At 49.3% G+C, this 22,931-nt stretch overlaps 9 protein-coding genes across 9 annotated transcripts; 5 read left to right on the forward strand and 4 right to left on the reverse strand.

The window, feature by feature from the left end:
* Positions 1 to 12: 12 nt before the first annotated feature.
* Positions 13 to 5,556, forward strand: N7500_006196 (CCR4-NOT core ubiquitin-protein ligase subunit MOT2; the record flags this gene model as incomplete). Its single annotated transcript, XM_056677340.1, has 7 exons — positions 13 to 65; positions 120 to 186; positions 300 to 415; positions 476 to 2,334; positions 2,364 to 2,657; positions 3,387 to 4,564; positions 4,612 to 5,556. The coding sequence occupies 7 exons, from the start codon at positions 13 to 15 to the stop codon at positions 5,554 to 5,556; spliced, it is 4,512 nt and encodes a 1,503-aa protein (XP_056532340.1).
* Positions 5,557 to 6,626: 1,070 nt separating this feature from the next.
* Positions 6,627 to 7,445, forward strand: N7500_006197 (spherulation-specific family 4 protein; the record flags this gene model as incomplete). Its single annotated transcript, XM_056677341.1, has 1 exon — positions 6,627 to 7,445. One exon carries the CDS (start codon positions 6,627 to 6,629, stop codon positions 7,443 to 7,445), a length of 819 nt encoding a protein of 272 aa, XP_056532341.1.
* A 267-nt stretch (positions 7,446 to 7,712) lies between these two features.
* Positions 7,713 to 9,287, reverse strand: N7500_006198 (thiamine pyrophosphate-dependent dehydrogenase E1 component subunit alpha; the record flags this gene model as incomplete). Its single annotated transcript, XM_056677342.1, has 5 exons — positions 7,713 to 8,483; positions 8,538 to 8,747; positions 8,805 to 8,866; positions 8,919 to 9,106; positions 9,184 to 9,287. 5 exons carry the CDS (start codon positions 9,285 to 9,287, stop codon positions 7,713 to 7,715), a joined length of 1,335 nt encoding a protein of 444 aa, XP_056532342.1.
* Positions 9,288 to 9,525: 238 nt separating this feature from the next.
* N7500_006199 (Dehydrogenase E1 component) lies at positions 9,526 to 10,008 on the reverse strand (the record flags this gene model as incomplete). The annotated part of the gene is made up of 1 exon (XM_056677343.1): positions 9,526 to 10,008. The coding sequence occupies one exon, from the start codon at positions 10,006 to 10,008 to the stop codon at positions 9,526 to 9,528; it is 483 nt and encodes a 160-aa protein (XP_056532343.1).
* Positions 10,009 to 10,282: 274 nt separating this feature from the next.
* N7500_006200 (tyrosine-protein phosphatase) lies at positions 10,283 to 11,229 on the forward strand (the record flags this gene model as incomplete). The annotated part of the gene is made up of 2 exons (XM_056677344.1): positions 10,283 to 10,784; positions 10,880 to 11,229. 2 exons carry the CDS (start codon positions 10,283 to 10,285, stop codon positions 11,227 to 11,229), a joined length of 852 nt encoding a protein of 283 aa, XP_056532344.1.
* Positions 11,230 to 11,793: 564 nt separating this feature from the next.
* N7500_006201 (uncharacterized protein) lies at positions 11,794 to 14,800 on the forward strand (the record flags this gene model as incomplete). The annotated part of the gene is given in 6 exon segments (XM_056677345.1): positions 11,794 to 11,977; positions 12,000 to 12,030; positions 12,087 to 12,167; positions 12,217 to 12,443; positions 12,493 to 13,644; positions 13,659 to 14,800. 6 exon segments carry the CDS (start codon positions 11,794 to 11,796, stop codon positions 14,798 to 14,800), a joined length of 2,817 nt encoding a protein of 938 aa, XP_056532345.1.
* A 150-nt stretch (positions 14,801 to 14,950) lies between these two features.
* N7500_006202 (beta-N-acetylhexosaminidase family protein) lies at positions 14,951 to 16,894 on the reverse strand (the record flags this gene model as incomplete). The annotated part of the gene is made up of 1 exon (XM_056677346.1): positions 14,951 to 16,894. The coding sequence occupies one exon, from the start codon at positions 16,892 to 16,894 to the stop codon at positions 14,951 to 14,953; it is 1,944 nt and encodes a 647-aa protein (XP_056532346.1).
* Positions 16,895 to 18,928: 2,034 nt separating this feature from the next.
* N7500_006203 (UPF0075 domain protein) lies at positions 18,929 to 20,348 on the reverse strand (the record flags this gene model as incomplete). Its single annotated transcript, XM_056677347.1, has 3 exons — positions 18,929 to 20,095; positions 20,151 to 20,225; positions 20,271 to 20,348. 3 exons carry the CDS (start codon positions 20,346 to 20,348, stop codon positions 18,929 to 18,931), a joined length of 1,320 nt encoding a protein of 439 aa, XP_056532347.1.
* A 387-nt stretch (positions 20,349 to 20,735) lies between these two features.
* N7500_006204 (putative MFS sugar transporter) lies at positions 20,736 to 22,775 on the forward strand (the record flags this gene model as incomplete). The annotated part of the gene is made up of 8 exons (XM_056677348.1): positions 20,736 to 21,129; positions 21,208 to 21,297; positions 21,379 to 21,788; positions 21,849 to 22,040; positions 22,091 to 22,185; positions 22,244 to 22,400; positions 22,454 to 22,514; positions 22,579 to 22,775. The coding sequence occupies 8 exons, from the start codon at positions 20,736 to 20,738 to the stop codon at positions 22,773 to 22,775; spliced, it is 1,596 nt and encodes a 531-aa protein (XP_056532348.1).
* Between the last annotated feature and the right edge of the window lie 156 nt (positions 22,776 to 22,931).

Here is a 22,931-nt window from a genome sequence, read left to right on the forward strand (position 1 = left end):
TTTCCTGCGATCATGTCCAGCCTTTCATTGATCGATTCCGTCATCGACGATGACGACGAGTTTTGGTAGGTCTTGGAACTCATCCAACCTGCACGATCTGTGTACTGATCACCCCACAGCCCCCTCTGCATTGAAGAGTTCGATCTCTCCGATAAGAATTTCAAACCCTGTCCTTGTGGATATCAGGTATGTTTGATCATAATCCTCGATGCGCCTATCTCAGTGCCTGGCCTTTTGTAACGGAACAGGTGGCTCGTCTTTGTCTCCCTGTGCTAGACCTAACATGTGATCTCTTTTAGATTTGCCAATTCTGCTACAACAACATTAAAACGCAGAATGAAGAAGGACGATGCCCTAATTGTCGGCGCGGATACGATGAAAGTACCATCCAGTACAAGATTCCTGACGTCGAGGAGTGAGTCAACCCATCCTCTGTGACATCTTCGCCACATCCCAATTAACACACTTTGTTTAGGTTCAAGGCAGATCTGGCACTCAAACATCGCAAGGCGGCTGCTGCGAAAAAGAAGGAAGCCGAAAAGCGTGAGATCGAAGCTTCTAGTCGGAAGAACTTGGCCGGTGTCCGTGTCGTCCAAAAGAACTTGGTCTATGTTATCGGCCTCAACCCTACGATCCGAGACGAAAACCAACTCCTTCAAACGCTTCGTGGGCGGGAATATTTCGGTCAATATGGCGAGATTGAGAAAATCGTAGTCAGCAAGGCTAAGCCCGGCGGCAACCCTAACCAGGGAATCGGTGTTTATGTGACTTTCTCGCGTAAAATTGATGCTGCGATGTGCATCAACGCTGTGGACGGTTCCGGAAATGGCGATCGAGTGCTCAGAGCCCAATACGGAACAACCAAATATTGCTCCTCTTTCCTTCGCAATGAGCAGTGCAACAATCGGAACTGTACTTTCTTGCACGAGACTGGAGAAGACAGCGACAGCTACAGCCGCCAAGACCTCTCATCCATGAACTCGATCTCCACCCAACGTCCGAACCTCCCACCCACACCCTCTCACGTGAGGTCCGCTCAACCCATCGCCCATCCTATGCGCCGGCAACCGAGCAAGGATGACTCGATCAGCAGTCGCACCGGCATACCAGATGGCCCGGCTCTACCGTCAACTGCCAGCTGGGCTAACAAAGATGTAGCAACTGCTATTCACCGAACCAGAAGGACTAGTCTCACTGGCAGCCAAGCCTCCAATAGCCCACGGCCCGCAAGCGTGAATGTTGCAACCCCGGTCGAAGAACCAAAGCGAGCAGAAAAGCCATCTCCAATTTCCCAAGAATCCCAACAACCTACCTCTCAAGTCGATCCCCAATCACCCGCCCCGCAACCGCGTCCTCGCCGTGTGGCTCAACCACCCAAGCTACCATCACCGTTTGATACTTTGCTCAAGGATATCAATTCTCCTGATTTCAAATTCTCCTTCAGCACGGCCGAGCTAAGCGCTGAAGAGGTCAAGTTGATCAAGGATTACCCATCTTTCATCGATCCATATGGTGGCGTCAAGCGCAGAGCAATGCGCGAAAAGGTCGAGCAAGAGCGTCTGAGTCGCGAGCACGAGTTGCTCCAATCTGTCGCAGCTGAGGAGGAGAGTCGTGAAGCTGGTAGCCTGCAGCTTGGTGGTGAGCCAGAAGAAGCAAACCCCCCGCGCAATCGCCAGACACGAGAGTCTCACGGTGCTATCCAACCTCCCTCGCAGCAAGACACCGCGGACAATTCGACTGTTGGATCACCTGTTTCTGCAACTAGCCATCAATTCCAAGGCTTGAACCTCGCTGGACGAAGCTTAACTCCCTTGCAGCAACAACAATTGATGCTACTCAAGTCCGCCGGTAATCAGCAAGCTGGTCTGGCTGACCATCTCAGCTCTGCCGCGCTGGACCAAGCTGCCCAAGCCCGCCAAGGTCTTGTGCACAGTCAAATGGCACAGTTCAATGCGCTGCAGGCAGCACAAAACCGACAGTCTTCTCGATTTTCCTTCGCCAACGAAGCTGGTTCTAAGAATATGCCTAATGCTCGCATGTTGGGCCAGATGCAATCTTCATCGCCTAACCCTCTCTCTGCCCCAAGCCCTCAACATGGTCTTGCAGCAAGTGGGTTCTATGCCAGTGGTGTGCAAGGTCCTCCGCCAGGACTGAAGACAGCCGGTACCCCTCCAATCAGTGGTGGCGGAATGTTTGCCCAGGGACATGGCTTCACCTCTGGACTTAGTGGTAATGGAGTAAAGCAAGACCCAACTCCCGAGCTAATGCGCGAGCTCTTGCGTGGACGAACTGGTACGAATGTTGGTGGTTTACAGGGCCAGGAGGCCGCTAAGCGTGAGTTCATGTTCCCCTTTCTTCAACAGCACAATACCCCTCCCCCATGACTCCTGCCAATGGCCTTCTCAGCTCCTTCTATGGGCCCCAAGTGGGTATAATGCCTGATTCTGGTGGCCCACAGAAGCAGAAGAAGAAGGGGAAGAAGCACAGAAACGCTAACACTTCCTCCGGTGGAGGTGGTGTAGTAGATCTTGCGGACCCGAGCATTTTGCAGGCGAGAATGCATCAAGTCGGTGCGAATGCTACTGCTGGGCAAGCGTTGTACGGGAGTCAGGGTCAAGGTGGGTACAATCCCTCGATGGTCTATGGTGGCGGTATCAGTCGGTGGTGAATCCCTTGACCTCTCATCTGTTCCCGTGTTTTGATTTGCTGCATCTTCCTGCTTTTTCGCTATGACCTTGTTCCCTTGATGAGCCTGCTTTATCCTGATGACATGATATCAATTCCCTTTATCCTTCCAAATGGAGGTTTTGCATTTGTTTCTGTTCTATTCGCGGTCAAACAAGCTCCGATTTCTACCATGACCGGACGTTCAACTTGTTGAATTGCTATCTATTTCTTGCATGTTTTCGCTGGCTCCAGGTGTCTTTGCATTTCACGGACATAGGCATGTGTTCCGGGCTCCCTTTGTATTCGGCGGCTGTGTATTCCCTTCCTACTATTTTTGCATTCGGGCCTCCATACATCATCTGCGTCATGAAGACCGCGGATGTTTATCATGGATTAATGTACGTTAAGATCTCCCTACCCTGATACCACAAGCCGGAAAGGGTCTTATTCGAAATCAGTTTACCTCACAGCCGCCGTTTACATAGACGCCCTGTCCTGCACTGTTCCTGGTCCGGGAGGTTCCCATCATGTAATTATCTCATGCTTTTTTGTATCGCTTAGTCGTGTTTTTTGTGATCGCTTAGTCGCGCATCTGCTTAGTCGTCGCGCTTGACTGAGGGGATTCCGATCTGATTTATACCACTTTCCCTTTCCCTACCTCATCACTCCGCCCTCACTCTGTCTTTTTTTCTCTAACATTCACTGACCCAATACTCTAGTGAATGAAGACTTTCCTCCTCTTGGAGATCAATCTAAAGATCGGCGACCTGTCGACAGCTTCGGGTTTCTAAAGTCTCAATTACCTAGCGAGTCAGCCGCTCGTTCTGGGACTCCCACTCTGCCACCTGGACTGCCTCTACCTCATGCCCACCCCTCGTCTTCCGTCTTCCAGGAACATAGTTCTTCTAAACCTTCATCCCCTGCGCCAATTGTTCCGCCTGGCTTGACGCCGAACATTTCACGACTCAACAGCCCATCGCAGAGCCGTATTGACAGTCCGTCTCGTCTTTTGAGTCCCGAACTCACAGTCGGCGCCCCTTTAACATCAAGCCGCGTGAAAGACGCTTCTCAGATCTCCTTTGGATCGCCAGTGCAAAAGTCCGCGAGCAAGGCTCGTACCCAACGCAAGAACGAGTTCAACATTGGAGCCGATTTTAAGGACTCTTCTGCCAAGACTGGAAACCAGTCGCAGCCGGGTTCTGCTACTAGAAAAGCGAGCCCACTGGATCTTGGTACCTCATTGCCCGTCTCCAGCAAGAGTGAGCAGATCCCAGCTCCTAGCTCTGTTTCTGCAATCGGCTCGCGGCCCGACACGCCCCAAACAATCGCTTCTCGCCTTTCCGACTCCCCTGCGCCTCGTCAGCCCCGTATTCTTCGTGTGGTAGAAACCCCAAAACCAGAAACTCCCCCACTTGTCACCGCACCCTCTGTGCCCGCTTCCATGGTTGGAGGAACCAAGTCCCGCTCTAGGAGACAAAGTATGTCATCAAGCAGTATTCCGGATACCTCTGTCGATATGGGATGGGAAGGTGATTACTATCCTTCCACCTCTGTTTCTCGTGCGAATTCTCCTCCCGCGTCTTCTCGTATCGGTTCAGCACCCGTGCGCTCCATGACTAAGAGCCAAGTCAAGAAGGAACGCAAACAAAAGGCGAAGGAGGCCGAGGCTAAGAAGGTTGAAACTGCGCCTGTGAGTGAGGAAACTGTTCAAGCGCCTATCATGGGGCGGAAGCGCAAGACCAAAAAGGCCCCCACAGCCACTGTGAGCACAGTCGATGCATCGGCTGCCAGTGCCCCCGAAAAGATGAGCACTGCAAAACCAGCAAACGCTTCTCCAGTCAAGGCCGAACCTAAGGCGGATACCGCAAAGAAACCTAAAGCCAAGGAGACCAAGCCTGTCAGAGAGCCTACTCCTCCCCCGCTATCGAAGAGCCACCTGTTCAGAAGGAACCGCCTGTAGAGCCATGGCGCTCGAACAATACAATTGGACAGTTGGTGAAGGATTCCGAGGCTTTTGGAAGGTCAATTAAAGATCTTTTCGTCGAACGAACTAAGCCTCTTCACGAGTTGCTCGCTGAGATGCACAAGTCCGGCGAAATTGACCTCAACAAAAGTTCCCTCTTCAACCCGAGCAATCTCAGCCAACGCACCGACATGAAGTGCACTGCGGAGGACTACGATTATCTTCAGTGTCCCAATGAGTTGACCGAGGAGGATCGGAAAACCTTGCTTCGCGGAGAGCCCGTTCGAATTGGTGATGAATTCCTCAAGACTCGATGCCTCATCACGCCCCGCGGCTGCGTCCTCCGCCACCTCGACCCAGAAGAGGAGGAGCGGTACCTGGAGCTGGAGAAGACTACAGCCAATACCTCGGATCCTTTCATGATTGGAGACGATGCGAGCAACCCCAGTGGAGGTCTGGAAGCTCTTTTCGCAAATCCGGAAAAGTTCAACCTTTGCTGGGTCGACGACATGCCCACTCGTCTCGGTGCCACGTCCCCGTCCTCTTCTCTTGAGGCGGCGGAATCTGTAATCCCACCTAACGTCCTCTCAGCTATGGAGGCAGACAGCACCCGCAATCATGACTGGGCCGTCGCCAACTCGGCTGAATTTCTTAACACCACCCCTGCTGCCGTGCGCTCCTTCGCCGCTGTAACCGCGCAGCACATGCTGGGCAATCCGGGCATGGTTGGTACTAATCCGACTCTCGATGACGTTGCCAGCTTGACCAACGAGGAACTGAAGGATCTCTCTGCTCGTTCCCAGAAAGACCTTGAACTCACCCGGAAAGAAATGGATTCGCTGGACAAGAAGTTCGCAGCTTTGCTTCGACGCAACAAAAAGCTTCAGCAGCAGGCATTGAACTTTGCTGCTGGAACGGAGGTGTAATCAATTATTGACCTTTTATCTCGAATCGAAGCCCTTGAAACCCTTTGCAATCTCCCGCTGGCAGGTTCTTAGGGGGACTTGGAGTTTCTGTGAATGTACATATGGACTTGCATGATACCCCGGATGGTGGTATTTTACCGCGTTCCTCCATTCTGTATGATTATCTGTTTTAGCTTGAATGAATCACTGTACAACACTTACATCTGTCTATGCAGATCCTAATCCAATGCACTTCTCTGAGTTTGCAGTGTTCGGAGTCAAACACATGCACCTTCTAGCCCTATCCCCAATAGTGTACTTGGCACATAATGAGCAAGCGAATTGATCCTTACGAGATCCCTTGATGCTAAATGGACGTCAGAACATTCATCAAATTTATTGTTTTGAGTCGTAGATGTAGTAATATATATTGCGCCTCAATTTGCCTACCTCACACCCGAAACTCGAAGACCGAGAGCAGAGACCTGGCATGTTGCATGAATTGCAACAGTTGCGCATGAGAAACGAATCTGTATTTCCAATCTCGTCAATTAACAAATCCCAAGACACCAATGGCTACTGTTCAACAAGGAGGTGCGCCAAGGGGGGGATATCAATCACCGATTCCGCCAGGGCTGGATCTCTATAGGTCCACATTCCTCCGTAGGGAAGACATTTAAATTAAGACCAGACATTTAATGAAGGCTCATTACTCCGAAGGGATCCGACATGAGTTCATTTGTATGGTGTTTCCCTCAAATCACACAATATCTCCTTGGCTACTCAGGGTTAATTATCACTTCGCCTCTCTTGAAACACGTGGCTGATTCATCTTAGGTCTCTTTCTACTTTCGATCTGGATACAATAGGGATTGGGACTGATCTATCCCTTTCTCCCTATAGGACATTATATCTCCGGGTATCCTGGCTGGCATGTAGGTATAAAGCATGCGTCACTCACTCTAAGTATACCATCTTCCGTCAATTTCGTTAATCTTTTGCTTTCTTTTCACTGATTTCAGCAGACTTGACTCCATTGGGTGCTACATGTATTCGTTTATTCGTTCACGTCCAGCCCAAAATATAAAACGATGTTTCGATTACTCTCTATCATAGCTGCCGTGTTTACCCTAGCCTCAACAGTCGTATCAACCGGCCTACTAGTACCGCTATACTCCTGGCCCGACACAAACGCATGGAATACAATCTACGACACAATCGCAGCACATGCATCCATCCCCTTCTACCTCATCATCAACCCATCCTCAGGTCCCGGTAACACAGAATACCCAGAAGATGTCTTCATCACCGCCATCGCCAAGCTAAACAGCTATCCCAACACCCAGGTCCTGGGCTACACGTACACAAAACAAGGAACGCGAGATAGTTCCGAAGTCGAAAAAGATATAGATACCTATTCCAAGTGGGCAACCTATGCAGGGCAGAATATCCGTCTCTCCGGCATTTTCTTCGACGAGGCACCGGACGGCGAAGATCCGAGCAAGCTGGCCTATTTCCAGAACCTGTCTCGGAAATCTAAGAGCAGCAGCTTGAATACTGTTGTTTTCAATCCTGGAGTCAAACTCAAGGCTGATGTTGCCAAGTGGTTCGAGGCAGCGGACTTCATTGTCGAGTATGAGAATACTTATGCTAATTGGGTGGCTCGGGATCCGGATGAGCATCTCTCGACGTCTGAGTATCATGGGAAGGATGCTGTTATTTTGAATCAGACGCCGGAGGACGCTAGTGTTGATGATGTCGTTCGGTTGGCGAAGGATATGGGGCTCGGTGCTATTTATCTGGCTTCGGACGATGATTATATGAGTCTTGCTACTGTGCCCAAGGTCGCTGTTGCTGTTGCACAAAATCGAAGTGCTAGGCGCAGGGGACGCAGTCGGTACTATAGCTGAGCCCATATATAATATGCTCAGATGCTTGCTCATTGCTATGCTATGACTACATGTGGTCGAGTGCTGGAGTTAGGGTTTGTACATTACGGTCTTGGCCGAATACATCAAATCTGCGACAGATCCCCGAAATTAACGCAGTGAGAATTTACAATAAGCGTTACGATAAAAAGTCCTCCTGGACATCTCTGGAATATGTATGAACAAAATTCCTATGTTGTAATGCTCTATACCCCGAGAGTCGCATATATATTTTGTAGAGACGAAGTCTTATTCCAAGCCCTTGATCCCATCTTTATACGGCCGCAGATCATACTCATCTGGATAAGTTTCCAAGATGCGTTTGAGCTCCGTCATCTGCTCCCTCTGTTCCTCTGTAATCTCCTCATAGACATCAGTGAAGGCATCCCTAAGCGAAGGCTTACTCTCCTGCTCCGCCTCACCAAACTCCTTCAACACGGCCTTCCGCATCTCATCCCGCGTCTCCTTCTCCTGCTCCTCACTCCAAAGCCCCTGATTTTCGAGCCACTTCCGCAGCCGGATAATGGGGTTATCTCGACGTTTCCAATCCTCAACCTCGACACGCGCGCGGTACGCAAAGCTGTCGTCACTGGTACTGTGATGCGAGACACGGTAGCTCATAGCTTCGATCAGCACGGGTCGTCCGCCCTCACTAAGGGCAATCCGACGTGCCTCTTTCATTGCTTCGTTTACGGCGAAGATATCGTTGCCGTCGACGCGGATCGTGTCGATACCGTACCCCACGCCGCGGCTGGCGATTCCATCGCCCCGGTACTGCTCTAGTGTTGGGGTTGAGATCGCGTAGCCATTGTTTCGACATATAAAGACGACCGGGCAGGAGCGTGTTGCGGCAATGTTTAGCGCGGCGTGGAAATCGCCTTCGCTGGCCGCTCCCTCACCGAAGTAGCAGGCCACAATGCGTGGGTCTCGGTTTGGGTTTTGAAGGTCTTGGAGTTTCAGGGCGTATGCTGCGCCAGCGGCTTGGGGAATTTGTGTGGCTAATGGGGAGGAGATTGTGTGCTGTTGGATTTGTTAGGTTGGGGGTACTTTGCTGTACACATGGGTGGTACTGACCATGCGAGGATAGTTTTGTCCGTAGTGGACTGGCATATTTCGACCACGGCCTGTATCATTGGAATTGGCGAAGAGCTGGCTCATAAAGTTCTTCAGTGTGAATCCACGTTGCTGGAATACACCCGCCTCGCGGTATTGTGCAAAGACTACATCATCTGGTGTCAATGCTGCGGCTGATCCAACGGTGATGCCTTCCTCGCCAGCGGAAACCTATCGGCAGCCGGTCAGATGAATCATTTTATTCTTCCCTTAATCAATTGGACATACCATGTAGAAACTTAAGCGACCCTGCCGCTGTGCCTCAAACATGACCACGTCCATAACACTCACTGCACGTCGAAGTCAGGTACTTGAGACCGTATCCAACGTAGGCTAACTAACCAGACAGCATATTTTTGTACCATGTAAGAACCTCCGCATCTGTAACATCGGGTGCGGGTCTCGTCTTATCAACCTGGTGACCGTCTGAGTCCATCACTCGGTAGGTAGGGATAGCGGGCAGATCTGAGGCTTTGAGAAAGGCCATCTCCGAGGTAAATTTGCTATTCACGGCCCCGGGGAATCGAACACTAAACAAATCATCATCATGTCAGCGTCTGCCCTTGAAAAAAAAAGGAGATGTTGTCTTTGAAGCTATGTCTCTCACCTATCTGACCCCGGCTGCTGCGAGATGGAGCTACTCCACCTCCGTGCGGGGAGGCGCGCTGCGGACTGGCGAAGGCCATTCCGAGTCAGAAGCTTTAAAGACATTTTGGTGTATCTTAATAACATTTTTCATTTGATTTCAATGGAAGAAAGGGAGTCTTTGAATGTCTGGGGATTGCGGAGAGCGGTTGGCATCGGCATTTCAACCCTCACGTTACTCCGCAGCCAACCGATCCAATGCGGGGAAGGGAACTGGTCGACTGAGAGCGACACTACTGGACACTACTGAACATCATGGAATTGGTGAACTTCTTTATCTCAATGAGATCTCAAATATCACACCTCAAAGGGTTGACCGGTAAAATGTAAAGCCCTGGCGTACCACCTCCTTCATTGCATCAGGGATGTTGAGAGAGTGATACCGTTTTTCTTCCACCCAGTCATACCGAGAGAACTTATCGCCGATCACGACTTCATCGGACGAGGTATCGATGACCAAAAAGTTGAGGTTCGTGATGGTCTCGGGTCCAGATCCAGCTACCGTTGACTCCACCTCCTGGAGTTTATGGTATGACCGGAGTCCAAGACCAGACTTCTCGAAGACTATACGCCCCACTGCAGCGGTCATGGCCACATCAGTTTCTAGAGCTGGACCTGATGGAAGATTCCACCAGTCATGTGATGGGCCTTGATCGGCTTTCTGCAGAAGTAGGACGGCGTATCCCCCAATCCTTCGGCATCGGAAGACTGCTACGCTGATGCGATAGCGTTTATCCGGGGCCAAGTGGGTGATTATGTTGACGCCTGCGAGTGTTAGAGGTTCCATGACTAGACAACCTTTGATGGAAGATGGAGTTGGAAGAACAAGTTACATGAAGGTATAAATGCTATTGATTATTCTGTTTGCTAACAATGGTCTCAACAATTCACGTTCAAGACGCGTAGCTCAACGTGAAAGTGTTGAAAGTGTTCCTGGCACTGGATATCGTCATCGGGATATGATGACATTGCCCTCCCCACTCTTTTTGGTGATGACATAGTTGGAAAAAACCAATGTCTTGATTCATTTGCATTTTGTTTTCTTTGTCAATTCTCTAATCATGTTCGAAAACAATCAAATCAGCGAGGTATTACATACCGATATCAGAACTCCTATCCCCCCGGCCCTCGTAGCCAAGATCACATCTCTGCCGCCATTCATCCCTATACAAGGTGTATCCAACTTTCGCGACTTAAGCCATGACGGCAACAAGTTACGCAAAGGATTCGTGTATCGGTCGGGAAGCTTGTCTGAAATCTTTGGAGCCGGGAAATCCATCATCGCAACCGAATTAGGAATCACCACGATCTTCGATCTCCGGAACGAGAACGAGCGACAAAAAGCCCCTTCACCTGATATCACGGGAGTCGAGACAATATGGTGTCCATACGGAGCGCGACCAGCCACTTTGAATCTGCGCGATTTCGCAGGCGAAGACAACGGCGCCTCCGGGTTCGTGAAGATGTACAACGGCATCCTCGAAGCGGCTTCCCCTTGTTTTACCATGATCTTCCAGCATATCAGAGATAAACCAGACGATCCGTTTGTCGCCCATTGTTCAGGTATGTTTCACATGTGTTACCTCGGTTGATCTTTGCATGGTCGCGTCCAATTTCCCCATTCATAGTCGATGAATACTGACCGTACGTTCCCACAGCTGGTAAAGATCGCACGGGTGTCTTGGCCGCGCTCATCCTCCTCCTGGTCAACCAACCCCATGAAGATATTATCAACGATTACATCCTCACTCGCGTTGGACTGGAAAGCGCCCGGGAAAACCTCATGGAGGCATTCGCAGTCAATTTAGAACCTGATGGAATCGACATCGACCAACTGAGCCCCGAGGCACTGGGTATGCTCGAGCTCTGTGGTGTTCGAGCCTCATCCATGGAGGCTTTCCTGATCTCTTTTGAGAATACCTATGAAAACGGCATCGAGGGGTATCTCATTGATAAACTTGGGTTCTCACAGAGTGATTTAGCGACGATGCGGCGTAACCTGACCTAGCGGATTAACCGCAGACATCTGTACAGATATAGACAATACTGTATATATGTAGTATCTATCATTTGCATTAGCCGGGTTTCAAATGAACCAATTCCAAGGGGGAATGTTATGTCTTTCTTGCTGCTTGGAATCCAGGGGGTTCATTCCAATACTTCTTGATACTAAGCATATTAATATGTATCACTTCAATCTTGGGGAATGTAAGGTTGAACGAAGTCATCATCTCCGCCATGACGCGCTAATAAACTAAGCCTTAAGCCTCCCGTCTCAACTTCCGCATAACTCCAATACCATTCACTATATCGATTCCTGATTCCAGACTCGAGATTCAGGACTTTATCCCTGATGGCAATACATTAGCGCTGCTACCGTTGCTCTCTTTTCTCATGCGAGGGGGTGTCCAGATTCCCCCACCTCAAGAGCTCAGACTACAATGCAGGCTGTGTCGCATCAAGAGCATCCTAAGGTACTTCTGTGTGTGCCCAATGAAAGGATAAATTAGACCTATATTTTACACCAACCCCCTCGATTTTACAGATCTCGGCATCTTTTGCTCTTGACCCTATGTATCTTTGGAACCAGCTTGTGCTGGCAGTGCTTCCAGCGGTACTGCCCAATACTCTTGGCCAGAACGTTTTGGACCTGGGCGGCGATGGATGGACTGTCAGTAGCAAGGCGCTAAACATCAGTGTTCCTGGCAATGTTCCCTCGCAGGTGCATTTGGATCTTCTTGATGCGAATGTGATCGGTGAGTCTTTCCAAGTCCAAAGCGTTGACTGATCTAACAAAAACAGATGATCCGTCAGTACAACGCTCGTTTCCCTGTACTCGCTTTACTAACTCACATCGCGCCGAAGTTACCATGGTCTCAATGACTTCAACTTGCGTTGGGTCGCGGAGCACAATTGGACTTATACCAGTAAATCAATTGATGGCTTGTTTGTGTTCTTTGCTGTCTTAGTTGGAAGTCCCACTGACTTTTCACAGGTCAACTACCTCCAAATCCTCATGGCTTGTGTTTAATGGGCTTGACACTTTCACAACAATTGAATTTTGCGGTCAATTTATAGGGACTACAAATAACCAGTTCCGACAGTACACATTTGACATTTCCAATGCGCTGAAACGTTGCAAAGGCTCTCCAAGCGTCTCTCTCGAGTTTGGAAGTGCCACCAAGATCGCAAATGCAATTGCCGCTGATCCAAGCTCTCAAAGTAAGTGTTCAACGAAGAAATCAACCACTGCATCTAACGATATCTGCAGAATGGCCTAGCGGTGTTCAAGGAACCTTTGAATTCCCTAACCGCTGGTACATTCGCAAAGAACAGTCCGACTTTGGCTGGGACTGGGGCCCAGCATTCTCCCCTGCTGGCCCATGGCAAAATATCTACCTGGTGCAATCTGAGGCCGAAGAAGATGTATATGTTCTCAACACAGGCTTCGACATTTATCGAAAGGGCCAGATCAATCATCTTGCTCCTGATCAAAGTCAGCCTTGGGTTGTGAATGCAAGTATCGACTATCTTGGGTCTCTACCTAGACATCCATCCATGTCTATCGAGATTAAGGACCTCGAGTCTGGCAAAACATTGAAGTCCGCATCGCTCGACAATGTTGTTGTATCTGGACAAACCATCACCGGTACCACCATAGTTGATGCCGATGCACCGAACCTCTGGTGGCCCACAGGAATGGGCAAGCAAAGCCTATACAACATGACAGTCACTATCCAGAGCGCAGATGATGACCTCGCCAGCGTAACTAGACGCATTGGCTTCCGCACTATTTTCCTCAATCGATCCAATATCACCGATGAACAGTTAGCTCAGGGTATCGCACCCGGCGCGAATTGGCATTTCGAGGTAAACGGTCATGAATTTTACGCCAAGGGCTCAAACCTCATTCCACCAGATGTTTTCTGGCCGCGAGTCACTGAGGCGAAGATGCAGCGATTATTTGATGCAGTTGTTGCTGGAAATCAAAATATGCTTCGAGTCTGGGCTTCGAGCGCATACCTTCCGGATTTCATGTACGATCTCGCCGACGAACGCGGAGTATTGCTGTGGAGCGAGTTCCAATTCAGCGATGCATTGTATCCCACAGACAAACCGTTTCTTGATAATGTTGCCGCCGAGGTTGTCTACAATGTAAGACGAGTCAACCACCATCCATCCTTGGCTTTATGGGCTGGTGGAAACGAGCTTGAAAGTTTGGAATTACCAGCCGCTAAGAAACATGATCCTGAATCATATCCCCGCTTGGTTGGCGATTATGAGCACCTTTTTATCTCTCTGATTCTTCCGTTGGTGTACGAGAATTCGCGATCGATTTCATACATGCCCAGTAGCACCAACAACGGATTCCTAGATGTTGATCTGTCGGCCCCAGTTCCCATGACCGAGCGTTACGATAACGGTACAGAGAAAAAGGATATTACTACGGTGATACAGACTACTACAACTACGACAGCAGTGTAGCATTTGACTTCACCGGTTACCCAGTCGGTCGCTTCGCCAACGAATTCGGCTACCACAGCATGCCGAGTCTACAAACATGGCAACAAGCATTGGACGACGAAGACCTCCACTTCAACAGTAGCACCATCATGCTCCGGAATCACCATTACCCAGCAGGCAGTCCAGACACCCACAATTACAAGAATACATCTCTGGGCATGGCCGAGATGACCCTAGCGGTAGAAAGATACTACCCGATTCCCAATAAACAAGACTCAATCGCCAACTTCAGCGCCTGGTGTCACGCAACCCAGCTTTTCCAAGCCGACATATACAAATCCGAAATCCAGTTCTATCGTCGCGGAAGCGGAATGCCAGAGCGTCAGCTCGGTGCCTTGTACTGGCAACTCGAAGATATATGGCAGGCTCCGACGTGGGCTGGAATTGAGTATGACGGTCGCTGGAAGGTTTTACACTACGTAGCACGCGACATCTTCAAACCTCTCATTGTATCGCCGTTCTGGAATTATACCACTGGACATCTGGCTATCTATGTGACATCGGATCTCTGGGAGACAGCTCGGGGATCTGTGAAGCTTACATGGATAGACTTGTCTGGCAAGTCGATACCAGGGAATGCGGGTACACCTTTGGTTAAGGAGTTCTCTGTTGGAGCACTCAATACTACCAGTATCTACGAAGCTAATTTAGCAAGCCTATCTGTGCCCGATGCGAAAGATGCGGTCCTTGTCATGGAACTCACTGCTGAAGGCCGTCTACCAAACGCCGAAAAGAAGACTCCGACTACGTTCACACACCGAAACCAGTTTACGCCTGTCTTTCCTAAGAATTTGGCACTGAAAAACCCGGAACTTAAGCTGTCTCGTGATGTTCGGGCTGGCACGTTTACCGTCGAGGCTCGTAATGCGGTTTCGTTGTACACATGGCTTGACTATCCCGCTGGTGTGGTGGGATACTTTGAGGATAACGCGTTCTCTTTAATTCCTGGTGAGAAGCGGACTCTTCGATTTGTTGTACAGAGGGATGAGACTGGGGGAAAGTGGGTGCATGGTGTTACGGTGCGTAGTCTGTGGGATCAAACTACCGAAACTTGATGGTTGAACACGTTGCATGTAGTTTATTCTACCGGCTTGGTTTTATTCTACTACTCTTGTTCTATCACACCGATTTGTTCTTCATATGAATATTTGTATTTCATGTACAACGCGTGAATTATAGTCTATTCGACTTATACTATCAAGAATCTAGTTACCATTGTAAATAGCCGTCGCATCAGCGAGGAACTTGTCAAACGCCTTATCACCTGTTGTCGGGACGATCGACTTAGGAAGGTCTTCACCGTCTCCATTACGGTCATCAACAGTCTTAGCCTTCGTCTTCTCAACCCACTCCTTGGCAGAATTGAACTCGGCATCTGCCTTACTTTGATCCTTGGCATCGAGCGCCTCGAGCATAGAAATCAAGTGCTGGCAGGCAGTCGCCCACTGCTTAGCAAGAGTTGACCAGGGTGCCACGTCAGTAGCAAAGCCCTTGGTAGCCATTTTGGGGAGAACGTCGGGAATGGTGATAATCAGTGCAAGGCGATCCTTCAACGCCTTAGTGCCGTCGCTGTTTCCGGCTTTGCGAGCAGCCCAGAAAGCTTCAATGTCCTTGCTAAGCTGGGGCGCATTGGTAACGGGGTCTTGGTATGGCCAGTTTTGGTTGAGATCGGTGAAAGCGATGACTGCATTGTGGACGGTGGTGTCACTGCCGGACAGCTCCCAGAGGCTTGCATCCATAGACTTGGTGGCGTCGTACTTGGGTCCGTTCCATGTATAGTCGGCGTAGTTTGCGAGCGAGGCCATAGAGGCGAAAGCTTGGTTCATCGGGTTCGAGGTGAATCCAAGAAGGTGCTTGTATAGTTCAGCGGCACGCTTGGTGAGAGGGTTGAAGAACAAACGGTCGCGGTTGCCATCGTTGACTGGGAAATTATCCCATAAGAAGAGGTTGTCGGTGACGTAGCTCTCGTCGGCTTTGACGACGCTGTCGACTGTGATCTCATTGCTGAAGACTCCTTCACCGGTCCACTGAACGCGAATCTTCTTGTTTAGCTTAGTACCGAATTCTGTCTTGTACGGGGATGATGCACTGCCAGCGTAGTTGGTCGGGACGGTGTCAAGGTCTTTGAGATTGTTAGGTTCGATGTACTCGGTCTGGACGCGGTTCAGATAGAAGGCCTGTGCATCCGCAATCCATTCGTCATTCTCGGTCTTGGGCCACTTCGCCTTGTCTGCATCGCAATGGAACTCGAGGCCGATATCATCGAGAGCAATATAGAAGCTGCTGACACCGAAGTCACGTAGCTGGTCAAACTTAGCGACAGTAGCGTCGAAGTCCTCGTCGGACGAGTAGCATACGCTCAAGCCAGGCGAGAGAGCATAGGTGAAGTCGACATGATTAGCATTGGCAGTGGTGACAAGCTCCTTGAGCTGAGTCAACTCATCACCACTGTAAAGAGTGCGCCATTTAGCACGGAGAAGTGGGTCATCCTTAGGCGTGTACACATAGGTGTTCATCTTGTGCTTTCCGTAGTAGACAAGCTGTTCGAGGCGTGCCTCGTGAGACCATGGAACACCATAGAAACCCTCAATCGAGCCACGAATAGACATAAGCGGCCAGTCGTGCATCTTGACGCCGGGAATGTCAGCACCATCGAGAAGTTGACGGAGAGTTTGTGAGGCGTAGAAAGTGCCGCGTGTATCTACACCATTTAGGACAATGGTTGGCAGTGTCTCGTAATGACCACATGCCAAAGCGTAGCCGTCGGCATCGAGGCCATCCGCAGACTTGTCCGCCAGAGCCTTGGCTGCAGCGACAGCGAGGCTAGAGTCCTTTTCGGTGCCAACGAAAATCTGTGTACCCTTGTCGCTGGGCTTGGATGCGATAACCACTTTACCGCCGGCGGCAGCCACGACCTTCTTGATCGTGTCGATCGTGGCAGAGTCCGTAAAGTTGTCGGTCACGACGGTAACATCACCCGCAAGTGAGACTTTCCCACCGGTGAACGCGATCTGCTGAGGAATCGGGAACACCTCAGGGCCTGCATCGTCACGGCTAACGATTTCATTAGCAATGGGTGCAGCATTGGCCCCAAGCGCTAGGGCAACAAGAAAAGCCCGAAGGCAGGTGATGCGGTGTAGATTGAACATTGTGTGAAGAACTTACATGTTGGAGGACGTGGTTTATATAGAGAAGGTGGGGTTCACGAGTTACTTTCCAAGATTGGAAGTGACGGGTGCCATCGGTTACATCATGCGATGATTTATTGCAGTACCCCTAGAAAGGGGGTGCTATCAGGGTTTAATTTAGTTTGATTAATCTCTTAGGTCGTATGCAGTGATGTATCCGATGAATGATTGAGAACATGGAGAACCCCAAACAGGGTATTTCCGGGTCGCTCAAAAGATAAGATCTACAGTGGATATGGTGTTTTCAGGTAGTAATGCTCCATGATGGTAGTGCTCTCAGGTAGTAATGCTTTGTGATAACAGAGCAGAGACCCGACGATCACTTCGAACCGCCAGGGGTTGTTTTAGCATCTGGTCTTGGCAGTTCGCCAACCTCTCATGAGCTGCAATATAAAATAGATTATAGTAAGGTGGAGGTAGTATAGTATTCTCCGATATCGCCCCCATTGATTGGGCAATCAACTTGAGTACGACATTGTAGATCGTCACGGAACAATTCACGATATCTCGGCGAAATCTTCAAGCCATTCAAACGCCTAAAGCTTCTCTGGACTGTAACGTTACACTACTTAGACTGCGGGGTAATGAAGAATTGACAACATTAATATAGATGCATAAACCCGCCTATCTGAATAACGTCTAGTATGAGCCACAAATCGAGTTTGAGGTCTAACACCGATCTAGTTATGTATTTTTGTAGAAATTGAGCATAATTAATACAAGTAGATGGTGTCTCTGCCCTTAACGACGTAACACTTTTACGACATGATATCGATACACACATTATATCTAACCTTTCTTAGTGTCATAGCTAGAATGAAAACAATTAGCTGTAAGGAAACAACCGTGGAATAATATATCGCCTTTTCAATTGATTCCATATAAACACATTGCAATGATAGATCTTGACCGACGATCCTCGACCCCTGTGGTGTTTTCACGAGATTACGGTTTTGATATTCACCTGCCTAGGTGGGCATATCACTCGACTGTTTAGTCATTAAGATTTTTGCTTTCCATGGTTAGCAAGTTCTTACTGTTCTAGACCCTTGGTTCACCTAGCGGAACCTATGAAAGCATAACCTTGGAACTACATATAACATTCCAACTCGATATTGATATGTAGGTAGGTGCCAGAAACATGGCCAGTGTACTAAGAATTTACGCGATTCCAATGGAAGAATGCGCTGTCAGTCTTCATCTTTGCTCAAGAGGAGGTCTGCGTCGTCGGGGTTAATATCTGTCTTTATGTAGATGCACTTATCGTTAACGAATATTATCCTTTCATCTACGTATAATTATCATTTTCTTCCATCGACACATATACACAGAGAGAGAAAGAGAAAGATATATATACAGAAAGTCCGGGGCTACATACCTCCTCGTCGAGACTAAGATCCTCCGAAATCTCCGAGAAGGACTAAAAAATCGCCCGCACAAGGACAGCCCCTAAACCTGGGGAAAGCGTTATGTATCTGCAGTCTAGATCATACAGTGGAATTCACCCCCACAGTCTATGGAGTGAAAACAAGGAACTCGAAGGCCCACTGCAGCTACGGATGATCAAATGGACCCGGTTGAAGCTCGGCCCGAGCCTCTACCGATGTAAATAGCCTCTGGAACTTGCTCCACATGCTCCATTGGTATTCAAAGGCAAAACGGCTGAATGGGTATTTATGATTTCCAATATGGAGCCAGATGGAATCTGGGTTATCGAATTAGGGATACTACATTATAGTGGATCGCCTGGCTAATCTTATACTGAGAACGCACTATGAAGTAAATTGACATCAATTTTCGTTGTGAGATATTACCGATCTATCGGCGAAAGGTAACATGAGACAAAATTGCATTCGTCAGTCTATATATATATATATATATATCAAAACTCATCATTGTGGCATTGCACCAAAAAGAAAACACCAAATAGTATGCACATGCATCCCAAAACCATTATGCAAAGGACCTGATAGGAAAAAGTCTGTAGATCTGGGATCACCACTTATTGTCGAAAGCCTTGCCGTCAATGTAATTCACCAGCTCTTTCACGGGGGGCAAATGATCCCGATCAGCGCCAAACATCATGCCATGTCGCATGACGCTGCGGTAGTTCTTGCCCGGAGCCACCTTGCCGAGTACATATTCTTGGCGAGTCTCAACACGAGTGGGGACGGGGATAGAGCGACCAACAATGGCCTCCATGCCCTGCCAAGCAAAAGTGATGGCCTCCTTAGCGCCACCAGGGATACCAGCCTCGTCGAGCATCATGATGCGGGTGTTGGGGTAATTTTCCTGGATAAAAGCGGCGATGTTAGGGTTGTAGGCACCACCGCCGCACATGAATATCTCAGCGATCTCGAGGTCCTTGGGCGCGTAGCGACGGTAATGATCCACAATAGCCTGGGCGGTCACACGGGTGATGCTTGCGACGACATCATCAGGCTTAAGGCCCTTGGCCTCCGCCTTGACGATGAACTCGTGGGCAAGGGTATCACGGAACACTTCACGACCCGTTGTCTTGGGTGGTTCCAATGCGAAGTACGGATGTGTCAGGAAGTCATCGACAAGTGCCTGGTCGACGGTCCCGCGGGCGCCCATCTCGCCATCCTGGTCGTACTCGCGCTTGCCATTAGTATAGTGACGCACGACAGCGTCGATGAACACGTTTCCTGGACCAGTGTCGAAATCGTAGCAGGCGTCAACGCCGCCGTGGCTGTCCGGGAGGACAAAGCAGACGTTCGCGATCCCGCCGATGTTCTGGCATGCACGCAGTTTGGTCGGGTGGTGCAGCACTAGGGCGTCGAAAAACGCAATGAGGGGTGCTCCCTGACGTCCAGCGGCCTGATCACTTACCCGGAAGTCGGTGACGGAAGTAATGCCCGTGCGCGAGGCGAGGAATGTGCCCTCGGCCATGGTCAGAGCGCTGCGGGTCTCGCCCGCCTCCGGCATGGAGAGTAACCAGATGGTTTGACCGTGGGATCCGAGGACATCGATTGATTTGATATCCACATTGTGATCCTTGCAGAACTGGTGCACGGCCGCGGCGAAGGTCTCGCCTAAGATCACGTTTACTTCAGACAACTCGGAAGGGGAGGTCTTGTTCAGAAGAATCATGTTCATCACCCGCTTCTTTATCACCGGCTCAAGTGGAATTTCGCCATACTGTATCATTGGTCAGTATTTTCAGACCTGGTGGGGCATTCTCGCGGATACTTGCCTTGAGTAGTTCAAAGTGCATAGGTGATTCAGGGGTTTCCTGGCGAAATTGACAAAGGGCACAGTCAATGCCATCCTATACCTGGTTAGTCGTTTCTCAAATAAACGAATAGTCGCCTACCATAGATGTTCCGCTATTCAACCCCAAAACTGTGATGTCTAGACTATGGCTAGTGCCATTAAGCGAGTCGGACGCCATGTCTGATTACAAATTCCGATTTGTAAAATGTAGTATCTATAGGATAACTCCAAGGAAAAGAAAGAAAAAAAATAGTACCCAACTCCTCGGGATCAAGACCCTATTTAACAAACTCGGCTCTCTCAACCCACATCCATAATATGTGTATCTGGTGGAGACGGGAAATCTGCGACATTCCCTGATAGATCTTATTAGAAGGGATGACCGGTAAAACGGTTATATCGTATTGCCTAAATGTTAAGCTGTTGTGTGGGACTTGGGCCCCCGCATGTATCTATCCACCCCAGTCTTACCGCGCTCCTTCAAATTCTTCCAAGGTCGACAAGGGTCCCATAATAAAGCTCCTCCAAAGCTGCCTTTCGTGATCTGAGGATCAGCATATCCATCATGGGCTATACCACACTATGGAAGCGACTCTCACCGCGGCAACTGAATGCTGCTATCCACATATTTTCGCTTATCTCAATCTTCTTCGAGGGATATGACCAAGGTGTGATGGGTGGTGTAAACAGCTCACCGAGATATGTCACTGAGGTTGGCATCGGTAAACCTGACGGGACAGTGACCGACACTACACACCAGGGTGGCATCGTCAGTATCTATTACCTGGGTGCGATATTCGGTTGTTTTGCCGGCGGGTGGCTTGCAGATCGAGTTGGTCGGATCAACGGGCTACTCGCTGGATCATTATTTGCATTGGTCGGGGGAGCCCTGCAAGCGGCCGCGCAGAGTTCGAATTTCATGCTATGTGCCAGGGTGCTTACAGGGGTTGGAACCGGAGGTGGGGATTCATGCTAAGCCTGGCTTACTTTGGGGCCCGCAATGAGAATTATCAATTCTGATTCGTTATTCAATATAGCCCTGACAGGCATTACCCCGGTGTTAGTGTCGGAAACTTCTTCTGCGACCCGTCGAGGTGGCTTCTTGGGATATGTTTTCATTGCCAATTGTGAGTCGTCATTTCATGAGATTCACTAGCTACCAGGGATCATTTTTGACATTTGTTATTTTTTTTTCTTCTTTTTTTAAGACCTAGGAATCTCCGTCGCATATTGGATCTCCTTCGGTCTCGCTTTCGTCGATAACGGTTACTCGGACGTACGATGGCGTTTCCTTCTCGCTTTCCAGTGTTTCCCAGCACTTCTTCTAGCTGTCTTCATCAAACTGTTGCCAGATAGCCCCCGCTATCTGGCCTCTGTGGGACGGAATGATGAGGCGCGAGATCTTTTGAACCGCATTCGCAAAGATCGGGCCTCCCAGGATGAGATTGACCAAGAATATCTTGAAATCATAACCATTGCTCGGGGAAGCAAGCGCAGCTCCCCCATTGAGTTTGTCAAGATATTATTTGGAAAAGGCGGAAAGCCGGGGCTGAACCTCGGCCGACGAGCTTGGTTGTGTGTTTGGCTTCAAATTATGGCATCTTGGACGGGTATCACGGTGAGTTAGGCCGCTTCAACCAGGTCCTTGAACAATCATCGGTGCTAATTGCGATTGTAGGCTGTTACTGCCTATTCCCCGACACTGCTTGCTCAGGCAGGTTATGGTGATATAAAGCAAAATGGCCTTGCTGGGGGAATTAACACAATTGGAATTATAGGTACTATTATCAGTGCACATATTATTGACCGCTTGGGCCGACGGGTTTGTTTGATGGCCGGGGCTGCTGTTTTATTTGCAGTCAACCTTATTGTGGGTTTTTCTTTTTCGATTCGAAGCGTTTTCTCCTGACAATTTCATAGGCTGGAGCTGTATATGAAGGCTCGCTGCATCATCCTGAAAAGGCGTCTCAATATGCGCCTGGTGCCGTGACCATGCTCTTTTTGTTTAACCTGGGGTACGTCAGCATGAAATTACAACACTCTATACATTCATACTAATGTGACGACAACTAGTTATGCCGCCACGTGGGGCACGGTTGCTTTCTTGGTCCCCACTGAGATTTTCCCCAGTGATCTGCGAGCTCAAGGAAATGGATTCGGGATCACAGGGTGGGCCATTGGAGTGGGTATGACCACTCTAGTCAACCCTATCATGTTTGATGTCATGACCGTATGTTCTTTCCCGACCTTTCAGCTCCAATGCAGATATTGACAATCCTTTAGAGCCGTACATACTTTTTGTTCGCTGGCCTTAACCTCATTTGGATCCCGATCGTCTACCTGTGTATGTTCTTGAACTTTGATTTATTTGCATCTTGTTCCGAGACCTAACATCATAATCCTCACAGTCTATCCCGAAACTCGCAACCGGTCTCTGGAATCGATTGACGCTCTTTTCTCGACCTCCAGTCCATTCTATTGGAAGATGGAACAGGCTTATAAGCTCCACGGAGATGTCCTCGCCGAACACGGAGTCAATAGGACCGAAGCTCTCAACAGCGGCAAGACCGAACTGAGAACTGAGGTGACAATATCCCCAGCTTAACTTGCAACTGACTGAAGCATCGCCATTTATATACCATATAGAGCTCGTTCGTGTGACAACCTCGACGCAACATGTACAACACCATGTACTCAAAGCTGTTGTCATGCCTTAATGTATATAGTCAATATTAAATTCAAATCAGTCTTTTTTTTTCAC

This window comes from Penicillium coprophilum (assembly GCF_028826855.1).
Source record: "Penicillium coprophilum strain IBT 35676 chromosome Unknown utg000004l_segment0_segment0, whole genome shotgun sequence".
In the NCBI taxonomy this organism is placed as follows: Eukaryota; Fungi; Ascomycota; class Eurotiomycetes; order Eurotiales; family Aspergillaceae; genus Penicillium; species Penicillium coprophilum.